The sequence below is a fragment of the Scyliorhinus canicula genome, chromosome 5, assembly GCF_902713615.1.
Source record: "Scyliorhinus canicula chromosome 5, sScyCan1.1, whole genome shotgun sequence".
Classification (NCBI taxonomy): Eukaryota; Metazoa; Chordata; class Chondrichthyes; order Carcharhiniformes; family Scyliorhinidae; genus Scyliorhinus; species Scyliorhinus canicula.
In genome coordinates, this window is record NC_052150.1 from 189,740,258 (window position 1) to 189,756,566 (window position 16,309).

The 16,309-nt window shown below is 51.0% G+C and overlaps 1 protein-coding gene across 1 annotated transcript in view; it reads left to right on the top strand.

The window, feature by feature from the left end:
- Positions 1 to 16,309, top strand: part of LOC119966496 (integrin beta-1-like) — a 132,153-nt gene that overhangs the window by 90,143 nt on the left and 25,701 nt on the right. Inside the window, 2 exon segments of the mRNA XM_038798276.1 lie at positions 9,645 to 9,883; positions 14,605 to 14,827. Coding sequence (XP_038654204.1) covers positions 9,645 to 9,883; positions 14,605 to 14,827 — 462 coding nt within the window.

Genomic DNA, 16,309 nt, shown 5'->3' on the forward strand with positions numbered 1-16,309 from the left:
CCAGGAGGCAACATACCATTAGGGAGTCTCATTTTCGACCACAGAAACATCTGTCTACTCCCCTTACGATTGGATCCCCATTACAGTAGCCCTGCCAGTCTTTTTCCCGCCCTGGTGTGCAGCAGAGCCAGCCACGGTGCCATGAGCCTGGCTACTACTGCCTTCCCCCGATGAGTCATCTCCCCCAACAGTATCCAAAACGGTATACCTGTTTTGGAGGGAGATGACCGCAGGGGACACCTGCACTGCCTTCCTGCTGTTTCTCTGCCTTTTGGTCACCCATTCCCTGTCTCCCTCACCAATCCTAATCTCCGGTGTGACCAACTCACTGAACGTGCTATCCACGACCTCCTCAGCATCACGGATGCTCCAGAACCATTGTGCGGTCTAACAGAAGCTGCAGCTGGACACACTTCCCGCACATGAAGGAGGCGGGGCATCGGCCGCATCCCTGAACTCACACATTGAGCACGAGGAGCATAACACGGGTCTGGGATCTCCTGCCATTTTTACACATCATTTCATTTTTATTTCATTTCATTTCAACTGATTACAAATATAATATCAAACAATGAATAAGTGAAAGGAATAAGTATTCTACTTACCAATCACAATACTTACCAACACACGAAGAGTTAAATTTCTCCCAGCTGCTGCTAATTGGAGCACTTTCCTTACCAGCCAATCAGGTCACTGCTTTGCTGTGATGTCACTCTTCAAGGTAAGTTTTTAAAGAGGTAAACTTACCTTCCCGACAGACCCCTGGCCACTGCTCCCGTCAAAAATCTGACGCTTTCACTTGAGGATAAAAGAAAAGAAAGAAAGAGCTTACCTGATATTCACTCACCCCCTTCGGTTAGAGGAGGTGGAAGGGAGGGGGAGACTACAAGTTATGGATGCAGTGACCGCAATGCAATGCACTGATGCACATTTTCCCCGCAACTGCCAATCAGCAGCTCCACTATACTGCCCTCTGCTGGATCAAAAGTTAAGTGTCTGCACGTTCTTCCTGTGTCTGCGTGGGTTTACTTCTGGAGTTCCGGTTTCCTCCCACAGTGCAAAGATGTGCACAGTAAGAAGTCTTAAAACACCAGTTAAGTCATCGATCACAGAATTTGATTCAATCATAGATCATAGAATTTACAATGCAGCAGGAGGCCATTTGGCCCATTGGGTCTGCACCAGCCCTTGGAAAGAGCCCACACCTCCACCAAATCTCCATCACCCAGTACCTCCACCTTTCCTTGATGGACACTAAAGGCAATTTAGCATGGCCAATCCACCTAACCTGCACATCTTTGGACTGTGGGAGGAAACCGGAGCACCCGGAGGAAACCCACGCAGACACTGGGAGAAAGTGCAAACTCCGCACAGACAGTGATCCAAGCCAGGAATTGAACCTGGGACCTTGGAGTTGTGAAATAACAGTGCTAGCCACTGTGCTACCATGCCCCCCTTTGATTCCCAGGTGGAAAGCCAGATTGTCATAGGAGGAAAGGTTGAGCAGGTGTTTATAAGAGTGAGAGGTGATCTTATTGAAGTATATAAGATTCTGAGGTGACTTGACAGGGTGGATGCTGAACATTTTCCCTTCTTGGCGGAATCTAGAATTTGGGGGCACAGTTTATCAAGGAGAAATCTCCCATTTGAGACTGTGGTGTGGAGAAATGTCTTCTCTGCGGGTCATTAAACTGTGGAATTCCCTTCTCCAGAAAGCAACCGACACTGCACCATTAAATATATTCACGGATACGTTAGACAGATTGTTGATTGATGGGGAATCAAAGGTTATGGAGGGGCAGGCAGAAAGGTGGAGTTAGGGCCTCAATCAGATCAGCCAAGATCTTATTGATTGGCAAGGAAGGCTGGAGGGATTAAACGGCCTCCTCCCCCTCCCTTTTCTCGTCATCTTATTTTTTTAAATAAATGTTTTTATTCTCCATTTTCACATTTTCCTCCAAAATGTACACTTCACCCACAAACAGTAAACGGTAACAAATACAAAATCAATACCCTTAACAATAACAACGATCCCATCCTCCTACCACCCCAAACAACGGCCCACCTGTCAATATATGCATCCAATAAAACAAGCCCTCCCACGGTGGAAACAAAAAGCAAAGGAGAAAAAGAAAAAAGGAGTCCAGGACCGCCCATGGTCAGCATTGAGTCCACTACCACCCCCCCCCCCCCCCCCCCCCCCCCCCCACCCCCCGCCCCCACCACCACCACTCCTTCCCTACTCCTCCAGTCCACTACCTCTTGTAAAACTCCTTCCCACAACCTCGGTTCCTTCCCCTCCAACTTTCCACCCCGGCTAGACCACTCGGACCCTGTTCTGCCAGGCTCCGATGGCCGCAGCCCCTCCCCCCACCTCACTCCCGTTCACTGGCCGGTTTAAACCGGCCAGCAAGGAGTCCCCCGCCCGGGACCCTTTCCCCCTTGCCAGACCCTAGGAAAGCCTAGAAATCCCCTTTTAGCACACACACCCCGCATATCCACCTACACCCCAAAGAGCCCTCACTTCAAGTGAAAGTCCCATCACTTCCCTTGTCCAAATATACACAACATCGGCTCCTTTAGCCCATACACCCGCACGCAGTGAAACAAACAAACAAACAAAAACATAAGAAAATACAGTCCTGAGGTTACATCGGCACATGGTCATTTCTCAATTTCTCAGTTCTGCCACAGTCCTTCTGCCTTAGAAAACTCCTCCGCTGCTTCCGCCGTTCCAAAATAAAAGTCCTTGAGCTTGTAAGTCACCCTCAGCTTCGCTGGATATACAATGCCGCACTGCACCTTGCTAATGTACAGTGCCCTCTTCACCCGGTTGAAAGCAGCCCGCCTCCTCGCCAGCTCCACCGTAAAGTCCTGGTATACACGTATACCAGCTCCAGCCCACTGCACCACCCGCTTCTGCTTGGCCCAGCACAGGACCTTCTCCTTCACTCTGTACCTACGGAAGCACAGAGTCACTACCCTTGGCAGCTCACTCGCCTTTGGTACAGGCCTCCATGACCGATGAGCCCGATCCAGTTCATATCGGGAGGGATCCTCCCCCTCCCCCAATAGTTCCGCCAGCATCGCAGCAAAATACTCCGTCGGCCTCGGCCCTTCAACTCCTTCGGGCAGCCCCACAATCCTCAAATTCTGTCGCCTGGATCTGTTTTCCAGGTCTTCCATATTTCCTCGCAGATCCTTATTAATCTCTACAACCTTCCGCATCTCCTTCCCCATCGACGTAAGTTGATCACCATGCTGCAATAATGTCTCCTCCACTTCCTTCAGCGCCTCCCCTTGCTCCCGCACCTCCGCCACTGCACTCGTCACCGCCGTCTTCACCGGGGAAATCGCCTCCTCCACCAGCACACTCAAAACCTCCCTCATCTCCTCCCTCATTGTCTCCATGTATTTTGTAAACTGCCTTTCGAATTCCGCAGCCATTACCTTAGTTATTTCTTCAGCCGTAAGCTTCCCCGATGCTCCAGCCTCCATTTTCCTTGGTGACCCCGTGGTGACCTTTCTACTCCCCGACGAACTTTCAGCTGTTTTCACAGCCGTTTTCTTACTGGACCTCGACATATCCCTTCCCTGTACTTTCCTCCGGCCTTCACCGCCTTCGCTGCTCCTAGGACCGGGCGTCAATCCCCGACAATGCCATTCCCAAACGGGAGCCCTCCAACGCGCGGCTGCCTCCCGCCCGCCATCACCGGAAGTCAGCCGTCACCGCTTCTTCAATGACCTTGGTCAGATCTTTTCACAGTTGTTCCCTCTGCTGCTAGAATTCAGCTTTCATAAAGGCCCTCAAGTCAGCTTGAGGCCTTTGAGCTCGCCCTTCCCCCGCCTGGATGCTGGAAGAGGCTTTTGTCTCTGCTGTAGCTTCAGCCAAATCTTTCACTGTTTCTGCGGGTCTGGTAACCAAGAAACATACCATTCCTGGGGGAAAGTACTCCTCCAACATTCACCTACGCCTTTTCATCAAAATTCCACCCCGTATTGCTTAAAAAAGAGCTCTTTTCTGTAATCTTGGGCAGGAGCTGCCTTGTGTGTGACCACTTACTCCATGGTGCACACCGGAAGCCCCTTCTCGTGATCTTATGACGTGCTTTGCGAACTACTCTCTTCATTTGTCCTGCGGCCATCAAAGGTCTGTTCACATGAACCAATAGGCTCATCTATCCCCCCCACACTCTTCAGAACTTTGCCATTAAGCCTGGATAGCATTTCCATACCTGTTTTGCAAACCTCTCTGTATTGAATTCCAGTGATAATTGGCCGGATGGGGTTTGTCCTGTTTTTTTGTGGATGGGTCATTTTTCCACATCGTCAGGTAGGTGCCAGTGATGTAAGTCCATAAGATCATAATACATAGATGTGGAGATGCCGGCGTTGGACTGGGGTGAGCACAGTAAGAAGTCTTACAACACCAGGTTAAAGTCCAACAGGTTTGTTTCAAACACTAGCTTTCGGAGCACTGCCCCTTCCTCAGGTGAATGAAGAGTATGTTCCAGAAACATATATAGACAAAGTCAAAGATGCCAGACAATGCTTGGAATGCGAGCATTTGCAGGTAATCAAGTCTTTACAGATGCAGAGATAGGGGTAAAGTTAAAGAGATGTGAATTGTCTCAAACCAGGACAGTTGGTAGGATTTTGCAAGCCCAGGCCACATGGTGGGAGGTGAATGTAATGCGACATGAATCCCAGGTCCCGGTTGAGGCCGCACTCATGTGTGTGGAACTTGGCTATAAGTTTCTTTTTTTTTAAATAATTTTTATTGGAATTTTTTGAAAAATATATATCAACAAAACAATAATAACAATAATAATAATAAACACCTCCCGGCACCCGTAACAACGCATATAACAAACCCCCCCCCCACCCCCCCAACCCCAATAAACAACAGAATAAATTAACAATAAGCAAATTAACATAAACACTATCCCCCTAAACCGCCCCCCTCCCCCCCCCCCCCCCCCCCCCCCCCCGGGTTGCTGCTGCTGACCTAGTTCCTTATTGTTGAGCCAGAAAGTCGAGGAAAGGCTGCCACCTCCTAAAGAACCCTTGTACCGAACCCCTCAGGGCGACTTAACCCTCTCCAACTTAATGAATCCCGCCATGTCATTAATCCAGGTCTCCAAACTCGGAGGTCTCGCATCTTTCCACTGCAGCAAGATCCTCCGCCGGGCTACTAGGGACGCAAAGGCCAAGACATCGGCCTCTTTCGCCTCCTGCACTCCCGGCTCCACCCCAACCCCAAATATTGCGAGTCCCCAGCCTGGCTTGACCCTGGATCCCACCACCCTCGACACCGTCCCCGCCACCCCCTTCCAGAACTCCTCCAGTGCCGGGCATGCCCAGGACATATGGGCATGGTTCGCTGGACTCCCCGAACACCTGACGCACCTGTCTTCGCCCCCAAAGAACCTACTCATCCTAGATCTGAACATGTAGGCCCGGTGCAGCATCTTGAACTGGATGAGACTAAGCCTCGCACATGAAGAGGAGGAGTTCACCCTCTCCAGGGCGTCCGCCCCTGTCCCCTCCTCAATCTGCTCCCCCAGCTCCACCTCCCACTTAGCCTTCAGCTCCTCTACCGACGCCTCCCCCACCTCCTGCATTACCTGGTAGATGTCAGACACCTTCCCATCCCCGACCCACACCCCCGAAAGCACCCTATCCCTTACCCCCCGCGGGGGCAGCAAAGGGAACCCCTCCACCTGTCGCCTAGCAAACGCCTTGACCTGAAGGTACCTGAACATATTCCCTGGGGGTAAAGGTCCTGACCAACAGGGGGCCCAGCAGGTTCGCATATTTCTTAAAAAATTCAACCGGGAACCCATCCGGTCCCGGCGCCTTCCCCGACTGCATGTGGCCAATCCCACTGACCAGCTGCTCCAACTCGATCGGCGCCCCCAGTCCCTCCACCTGCTCCTCCTGCACCCTTGGAAATCGGAGCCTGTCCAAAAAATTCTCCATTCCCCCTCCCACCGGCAGCGGCTCTGACCGGTACAGTTCCCTATAGAAGTCCCTAAAGACCTCATTGACCTCTGCCCCCTGCCGCACCACATTCCCATCTCTATCCTTTACTCCACCAATCTCTCTAGCCGCGTCCCGCTTACGCAGCTGGTGCGCCAGCATCCTGCTCGCCTCCTCTCCATACTCGTAGACCGCTCCCTGCGCCTTCCTCCACTGTGTCTCCGCCTTTCTGGTGGTCAATAAATCAAACTTGGCCTGCTAGCTACGCCGCTCCCCCAGCAATCCCTCCTCCGGGGCCTCCGCGTATCTCCTATCCACACTCAACAGCTCCTCCACCAGTCTCTCCCTCTCCCTCCTCTCCCCCCTCTCCCTATGGGCTCGGATGGAGATCAGCTCCTCCCTAATCACTGCCTTCAGAGCCTCCCACACCATCCCCACCTGGACCTCCCCAGTATCATTGACCTCGAGGTACCTCTCGATACATCCCCGAACCCTCCTACACACCTCCTCATCAGCCAACAACCCCACGTCCAGACGCCAAAGCGGGCGCTGGTCCCGCGCCTCCCCCATCTCCAGATCCACCCCATGCGGAGCATGGTCCGAAATCGCGATAGCCGAATATTCGGCCTCCTCCACCCTCGAGACCAGTCCCCTGCTCAAAACAAAGAAATCAATGCGGGAATAAACCCTGTGCACATGGGAGAAAAAGGAGTACTCCCGAGCCCTTGGCCTCCCGAACCTCCAGGGATCCACTCCTCCCATTTGGTCCATAAACCCCCTCAGTACCTTGGCCGCTGCTGGTCTCCTGCCTGTCCTTGAACTAGAACGATCCAGTAGAGGATCCAGCACTGTATTGAAGTCCCCCCCATGATCAAGCCCCCCACCTCCAGGCCAGGAATGCTGCCCAACATACGCCTCATGAAACCAGCATCATCCCAATTTGGGGCGTACACATTAACCAACACCACCCTCTCCCCCTGCAGCTTACCGCTCACCATCACATATCTGCCGCCACTATCAGCCACAACCTCAGACGCCTCAAATGCCACCCTCTTCCCCACCAGGATCGCCACCCCCGGTTCTTCGAGTCAAGCCCTGAGTGGAAAACCTGCCCCACCCACCCCTTCCTCAGACGGACCTGGTCCGCCACCTTCAGGTGGGTCTCCTGGAGCATGGCCACGTCCGCCTTCAGCCCCTTCAGATGCTTAACCGGCCCATTCAACCGGCCCGTTTCCCACGGCGATAGAACCTCATCCTGACCCCCCGAACTCCTCCCTGGCCAATCCAGCAGCAACCCGGTATCCCCCCCCCCCCCCCCCCCCCAGGCTAGGACCGCTCCTAGCCGCGACTCTCCCTCCACTGTACTCCCGTGAGCCAGCTGACCTCTGCTGACACCGGCAGCTCCCGCTCTAACTCCGACCCCTCCCGATTTGAGGTCCTCCCTCCTCCCCTGCATCAGCTCCTGGGCACCGCTTCGGCGCGGGAAACCCGGTCTAATAACCACGCCCCTCACCACCAGCTCCACCCCCTCGTCCCGCAGCGCAGGAAACCAGAGAAATGCCCGCGCTTTCACACTGCCCCACGCCACCAATGCAGCTCCCAAACCGCAGTCCCAACCCAACCACCAACTCCGTACAAACAAAGACACAGATCAAACACAAACCCCAGTACCCCCCTTAGAACACAGAACCATAACCCACATCGTCCGAAAGCGAGAGAAAAAACAAAAATAACAGAATAACCCGCTACAGCATAAACAATGATACATAAATAGAATAGAAAAACTCCCACAGCCCCCAATCTCTAGTTCAAGTCCAGCTTTTCAGCCTGCACTAAGGCCCACGCTTCCTCCGGGGACTCAAAGTAGTGATGCCGGTCCTTGTAGGTGACCCACAGGCATGCAGGAGGCAACATGCCGAACTTCACCTGCTTTCCATGGAGCACCGCCTTCGTCCGGTTAAACCCGGCTCTCCGCTTGGCCACCTCCGCACTCCAGTCCTGGTAGATACGCACTACCGAATTCTCCCACTTACTACTCCTCACCTTCTTGGCCCATCGGAGAACACACTCCCGGTCACTGAACCGATGGAACCGCACCAGCACCGCCTGCGGGGGTTCATTAGCCTTAGGCCGCCTGGCCAGCACTCTATGGGCCCCCTCCAGCTCCAGGGGCAGATGGAAGGATCCTGCCCCACCAGAGAGTTCAACATCACGGCCACATAGGCCGTCAGGTCCGACCCCTCCAGCCCCTCCTCGAGGCCCAGGATCCGCAGGTTCTTCCTCCGTGACCGAAGCTCCATCTCCTCGAACCGATCTTGCCACTTTTTATGAAGTGCCTCGTGTATCTCCACCTTCCCCACGAGGGCCGAAACCTCCTCCTCGCGCTCAGAGGCCTGCTGCTGCAACTCGAGTATCGCTACACCCTGGGTTGTCTGGGTCTCCAGCAGCTTACTCGTAGACACATTCAGGGATTCCAACAACTCCCCTTTCAGCTCCGTGAAATAGCGCAGAAGGGCCGCCTGCTGCTCCTCCGCCCACTGCCTCCACTCCTCAGGGGCTCCACCGGCCGCCATTTTGTCCACCTTCCCCCGCTTTTCCAGGGGAGCTGCTACCGTTTTTCTCCTCGTCCCACTTCGAGTCCGAACCATAAATCCCGGGGGGTTTTACTCCAGACCCCTTTATCCACCGGGAATCGTCGAATCAGCGCCATTTGGGGCCCTTAAAAGAGCCCACAAGTCCTTTTAAAGCGGGAGCTGCCGAACTTGCGGCTTAGCTCCGCATAGCCACAACCGGAAGTCTGGCTATAAGTTTCTGCTCGGCAATTCTGCGTTGCCGCGCGTCCTGAAGGCCGCCTTGGAGAACGCTTACCCGGAGATCAGAGGCTGCTGTTTGGCCTTTCACACCTTTTGTTTTCTCTGGCGACTGCCATTAGCACTTCTCCCTTGGTTTCTGTGGCTATTCACCTGAGGAAGGAGTAGTGCTCCGAAAGCTAGTGTTTGAAACAAACCTGTTGGACTTTAACCTGGTGTTGTAAGACTTCTTACTGTGCTCACCCCAGTCCAACGCTGACATCTCCACATCTGTGGCCATTAGCACCCGGTTTCCCTGGGTTTCTGTGGCTATGACTCATCTTTCATTTTCACTCCACAGTATAAATATTTCCCACCCACTCTGTTAGCTTTGACAAAGAGTCATTGGACTCAAAACATTAGCTCTTTTCTCTCCCTACAGATGCTGCCAGACCTGCTGAGATTTTCCAGCATTTTCTCTTTCATTTCAGAATCCAGCATCCGCAGTAATTTGCTTTTAACAAAAGGGAATGTCTGTGGTCGGGTGGAATGACAAGTGGTTTGATGGTGCAAAAGGCCAAAGGGAACGGTAATGGGACAAGTAAAGAAATAAAAGATGTGTCAGGATGACGTGTGAATGGCAGGACAGCAGCCACCTGCAAAGTAAAGAGATTCAGAAAGACAGTGAACCAGCAAAACAATGCAGTTTGTGATTTAAATTGTTGAACTCATTGACAAGTGCAGAAAGTTACAAAGTGCGCTGTCAAACGTTGAGGTGTTGTCCCTTGAGATGAAGAGTACTTGTCTTCAAAGAAGAAAGTATGTTCACGGTTCATTGTTGTTGATTTTAAAACTGAACTGCTTAATTTTCAGGTGTAAGGAAGGACGTATTGGTCCATTTTGTGAATGCAGCGCTGACGAAGTATTCAGTGAAGACATGGAGGCTTCATGTAGAAAATACAATGCATCTTCCATCTGCAGCAACAATGGTGATTGTATTTGTGGGGAATGTGTCTGCAAGAAGAGAGAAAATCCCGGTGAAAAGTTCTCTGGACAATATTGTGAATGTGATAACTTCAGTTGTGACCGATTCAATGGTTTGATTTGTGGAGGCAAGTATCCAACATGCGTCAATTTAGACTCGATGGGCCGAAGAGCCTCTTCTGTGCTGTATTATTCTGTGATCCTGTGAATGAGCTGCCAAAATTTAATTTTGCGTCTGCTGAATCCTGGGCCGGATGGATGGACTGAGCTCAAAGAAAATCAATGTTAGCTTGTATTACCAAGTGTATGGTACAGAACCTTGGGCTGGATTCTCCGATTCTGCGGCAATGTCCGTAGGATCCGTCTGGTCTTACGACCAGAAAATCTGCGCCACCCCCGCACGGATCCTCCGGACCTTTGGCGAGGCTGGTTACAGGGGTGCAGTTTTTGGCTGGCCGCGCGTGGACCCAGCCTGCCGAAAACTGTCCCCTGTAACCAGCCTTGCCACCCCATGACCATCCCCCACCAGTCCCCCCAGATCCCGCCAAAGCCCCCCCCCCCCCCCCCCCCCCCCGCCCCCAGTGGAATGGCTTCACCCCCGGCTGTGGCAGCGCTGGACACAATCCGCAGCCGCCACGCAAGGTCCCCGAACGTTGTGAGGACACATGCCCCGCGCCATCGGGGACGCGGTCCATCGGGGCGGAGCATCGGGGCGGAGCATCGGGGGAGGGCCTCAGGTGACGTCCTGAGGCTATCCCCAAGGCGTGCGGTGTACTCCCCGAGTACGCTGTTTTTGAGGGGGCGGAGCATCATAAAAACGGCACCGACCCCGATACAAGTGTAAACGTGGATTCTCCGGCCGGTTGCCGAACACGATTTTGGCGTTGCCGATCGGAGAATTCTGCCCCTGATGTCTCTCGTGACATTAGAATAATTATGCCAAAATAACAGAAGCCAATACTGAACTGAAATGTGATGCTGGATTTTAAGGCCTGCCTGCCGGGTGTGTTTTTGTTTGGGGCGGGGTTGTGGTGGTGGGGGATGGGGGGGTAGTTATGGCATGTAAAATATGACGGCTGGTGATCCCACCATCTTCCTGTTGACCCCCGATGTGATCCCCATAATAAGATAGACAGGTGGATGCCAAGTAGGCTGTCTGCCATTTTTTTAAAAATCATTACGGTGTAATTAAGCTTGCTAATAACCCAATTGACCGCTGAATAGTATGTCAAACTGCAGTTGGCATGAGAAGGCAGGCAAGAGTCAGAATAACTTTGTTGAAAAGTTGGAAATGGGGCACATACATCATTTGGGCGGTGCCCTTTGATCATCAAGCACCCACCTACCCCTACCAATGATGATAACAACCCTAATCCCTTTGCCACTCACTACCTTTCCTCCAAAATCTATGCTTTCAGCCCCCTATCACCCTCCCCCGCCTGCCCCAAAGGCCCTGTATTTATCTTAGTCCAGCATCTATTATTTTTCTTCCCGCAGTCCCAGCAGTGTCCATGACTGAGCCAGGCACTGCTGGGACTGTTAGGCCTACCAGCCAGCCAGGTGGACTGGCAGTTCTTGAAGGTGGGACCTCCTCTCACTGAGGGGCAGGCCTGGGCCTGTTTAGGCCACTGGCAGCGTGTGATCAATGTGTGGAGGCCTTTTCTTTTTAACATTGTTCTGTTTGGAACCAAAGTTACACTTAAGGTTATTGGATACCATCGGTATACGTATCACTGCACTGATGATCTGCGTATTGGCTTTATACTGCAAATTCTTCACACATTACCCTGGATCTCAGTGATCTGAACTAGCCAAATGCAGGTGGCCACAGTCGCCCAGACTCAACTTCACACTATTACCTTTGTGACAGCGTATGGGAATTTGAGAGGGGATGCAGCCATTCTTGTAGGAGAGCGGAATAATACACATTGAAGCGAGGAATGCTGCTTTTTATTTGTTCCCACATCATATTTGCAGCAGAGATGATTTTCTGATTGGTGCTGCCAGTTCCACAGGCACAGGTGGAGAGATTGGAAAATTGAACGAGCAGGTTTTAATTATGCCCAATTCCTTCTGCCCACAATTTTTACCATCCTGTTCACATTTTCTGTGTTGACACGCTGGCTTAGCACAGTGGGCTAAATAGCTGGCTTGTAATGTAGAACAATGCCAGCAGCACGGGTTCAATTCCCGTACCAGCCTCCCTGAACAGGCGCCGGAATGTGTCGACGAGGGGCTTTTCACGGTAACTTCATTGAAGCCTATTTGTGACAATAAGTGATTATTATTCATACCATGAATTAAATATTTCATTGAGTGTTTGCTGTACTTTTCAGACCTTTGCTCAATTTTTGTCTTTAGTGCCCATTATGAACGAGCATGAGGTGCTTTTTGTTACAATGGGCGGGATTCTCTGATCCTGAGGCCAAGTGTTGACGCTGTTGTAAACGCCGTCGCGTTTCTCAACCGCGTCAACATGGCCTCAGGAACAGCAATTCTGAACAATGCCGCTCAAGCTGCCGATCCCCGGCATCAGATGGGCGCCGCGGGCCTGCACATGATACAGTCTGGCCGGTGCCAACACGCGCATGCGCAGTGGCTCCCTTCTCCGCCCCAGCCCCGACTCAACATGGCGTAGGGCTACAGGGGCCGGCGCAGAACAAAAGAGGACCCCAGCCCGAGAGGCTGTCCTGCCGATCGGTAGACCCTGATTGCGGGCCAGGCCACAGCGGAGCCCCCCCCCCGCAACCAGGTGCCCCCAGATGCATCGACGGCGAAATTCCGCCGGCTATGAACAGGTGTGGACGGCATTGATGGGACGTGGCTTTTAGAACATAGAACATAGAACAGTACAGCACAGAACAGGCCCTTCGGCCCTCGATGTTGTGCCGAGCAATGATCACCCTACTCAAACCCACGTATCCACCCTATACCCGTAACCCAACAACCCCCACCCCCCTAACCTTACTTTTTAGGACACTACGGCAATTTAGCATGGCCAATCCACCTAACCCGCACATCTTTGGACTGTGGGAGGAAACCGGAGCACCCGGAGGAAACCCACGCACACACGGGGAGGACGCAGACTCCGCACAGACAGTGACCCAGCTGGGAACCGAACCTGGGACCCTGGAGCTGTGAAGTATTTTTGTAGCGTGGCCGCTCGGCCCATCCCGACTGAGAATCAACAGGGGGGACCTGTAGAGCGGCCCTCGACCCGCGCTGCACCGACCGCGCTGGTGCCAATGACGCCGGTTCTCCGCTCTCCGGAGAATCGGTGGACTGGCGTGGCGCGATTCTCCGGCCCGGCCCCGGGGTGAGAGAATCCCGCCCAATGTTTCCAGCGGGCGGGATGTTCCTGTGGCCGGGATTTATTGGTGCCGCCGAAGTTAATGGACTTTTACCTGGCTTGCCACAGCAGGGTTGGAATATCCTTGCCATTTGTTAATTTTATACATTCTTTTAAAAATCTGTATTTTTCTTACTATAGTCCATATTTCGGGGTTAAGTTTATGCAATTGCTTGATAATAGTAAATTCAATAAAGATTGATTTATTACAGTAAGTTCCTTTTTAAAATCCCAAAGCTAACCCGTTATTCCAGCTAAGCCATCAGAAGCACAACTACAGAGGGACTGGGAGGAAAGCTCTTCCAAACCAAATGATCACGGCTAACACCCAAACATTATTCCACCAACATTTTCAACATGCCCCAACAGTAAACATAAGGAACTGGCTGTGAGTCGGCATGAAGTCAGTTACAGAGCTGTGCTATCTGCCAAAAGATCAGCTCAGTCTTCTACTGGGTAGAAAGACACCCATCTTAAATAGTAACAATTCTGCTTCATCGTCAAAGGGCTTCAGGGGCTGCAACAATTTATTATCTTCCCACCAAATCCATTCCTTAAGCTGTTTTTTGTGTCTAAACAGGATTTGCAAAAGCTGAAATATAGAGGCAACACCAACAATCTTTCTGTTGGCTCAAATTGACCTCAGACATTTTTACATGGCAGTCCCTTTCGTGCATGTCGTTTTTTTGTTGCTGCAAGAAACGTACTTTATTCGGTAAATATCTGAAAGAAACATTACAAAACATTTCAAATTGTCCTAAGCGGTTAGTGCAATGATATTCACATTCTCTACAGAGATCAAGATACACTCTGAGGTTCTTCAATAGTAATGAGAACATTAAAACCTTTCAATATTTTCATTGCAGGGAGCACAATGCTGTTCAAATTATATACACAGGTCATGTCACACTCTGAGCTGCCTCAACACAGTTACATTTACTGTGCAGCCAAGATTAAGCTTACAGTCCAAGGTTTGCATGTGATTTACCACACCATGGGTCTGGAGTGCTTGCATTGCAAAGCCAATGTCGGCCTGGAGGTCATGGCTATCTTCTCAAACTGCAATTATTGTAAGAGGTACTGTGTTCATAGAATCATAGAATTTACAGTGCAGAAGAAGGCCATTCGACCCATTGAGTCTGCACCGGCCATTGGAAAGAACACCCTACCTAAGCCCACACTTCCGGCCTATCACCGCAACCCAGTATCCTCACCTAACCTTTTTTGGACACTAAGGGTAATTTAGCATGGCCAATCCACCTAACCTGCACATTTTTGGACTGTGGGAGGAAACCCACAGGGAGAATGTGCAGACTCCGCACAGATAGTGACCCAAGCCGGGAATCGAACCTGGGACCCTGGTGCTGTGAAGCAAACCTGCTAACCACTGTGCTACCGTGCAGCCCCAAATAAAGTTAGAGTTAAAAATAAAGTTTGAGGTAGATTTTAACAAAACAGACCTGACGTGCGAGCTAACCTTGTCAATTTTATTTGTTGCAGGAAATGGCATTTGCCATTGTGGGGAATGTGTGTGCTTGCCCACCTTTACAGGCAATGCTTGTCATTGTTCATTGGATACGGAAGAATGTGAATCGACTAATGGGCTAATTTGTAATGGCAGAGGAACATGTGAATGTGGTCGGTGCAGGTGTACAGACAGTAAGTTCGCAGGGCCAACTTGTGAACAGTGTCCAACTTGTCCTGGTGTCTGTACAGTCCACAAGTAGGTATTCAGTCCATTGCGATGTCATATCTGTTTCTTCAATAAACTTAGTTGGTTAATTCCTTCAAAAAAGAACTAGGTATTATCTGTTTAGGATGGCTTTGAATGCGTTTTGGATTTAGAACCCACGGTTCTTCAGCTGCACTTCTGTGATAAACATTAATAAACTGTAGCTGAACAAATTTATGTGACTGCATTTACAGAAGCAAATGTATATGGGATACAGGGTAATTTGATACGGTGGATTCAAAATTGGCTGAGTTGTAGGAGACAGAGGGTGATGACAGATAGCTACTTTAGTGACCAGAAGCCAGTGTTCTGTGGCGTACCACAGGGATCTGTGCTGGGTCGCCTATTGTTTGTCATTTATGTAAACAACATAGTTGACAATGTGGGGGATAGGATCAGTAAGTTTGTGAATGATAAAAGATTGGCCGGGTAGTTAACAGTGAGGTGTGTATTGGGCTACAGGAAGACATATACGGGATGGTCAAATGGGCAGATCAGTGGCAGGTGGAATTTAACCCTGAAAAGTGTGAAGTAATACACTTTGGAAGGAGTCATTTGACACGGAAGGATTCAATGAATGGTATGACACCAGGAAGTACTGAAGAACAAAGGGACCTTGGTGTGCTCGTCCATAGATCTCTGAAGGCAGAAGAGCAGGTTAATAGGGTGGTGAAAAAGGCATATGGGACACTTGCCTTTATCAATCGAGGCATAGATTACAAAAGCAGGAAGGTCATGTTGGAGTTGTATAGAACTTTGGTGAGGCCACAGCTGGAGTACTGTGTGCAGTTCTGGTCACCACATTATAGGAAAGATATAGTGGCACTGGAGGGTGTGCAGAGGAGATTCACCAGGATGTTGCCTGGGATGGAACATATAAGTTAGGAAGAGAGGTTGAATAAACTTGGTTTGGAGCAGAGAAGACGGAGGGGCTACCTGATCGAGATGTACAGGATTATGAGGGGCATGGACAGGGTGGATAGAGAGCAGCTGCTTGACTTCTTTGAAGGGTCAGTCACGAGGGGACACAAATTCAAGGTGAGGGGGAGGAGGTTTCGGGGATCTGAGGCAAAACCTTTTTACTCGGAGGGTGGTGACAGTCTGGAATGCACTGTCTGGAAGGGTGATGGAGGCGGGTTGCCTCACATCCTTTAAAAAATACTTGGATGAGCATGAAATGAAATGAAATGAAAATCGCTTATTGTCACAAGTAGACTTTAAATGAAGTTACTGTGAAAAGCCCCTAATCGCCACAGTCCGGCACCTGTTCGGGGAGGCTGGTATGGGAATTGAACCCGCGCTGCTTGCCTGCCTTGGGCTGCTTTGAAAGCCAGCTATTTTGCCCTGTGCTAAACCAGCCCCTTATTATGTGCATTCGGCATATAATAAGGTTCAAGGCCAAGTGCTAGTAAATGGGATTAGGTAGGTAGGTCATGTGTTTTTCACGTGTTCGTGCAGACTCGATGGGCCGAA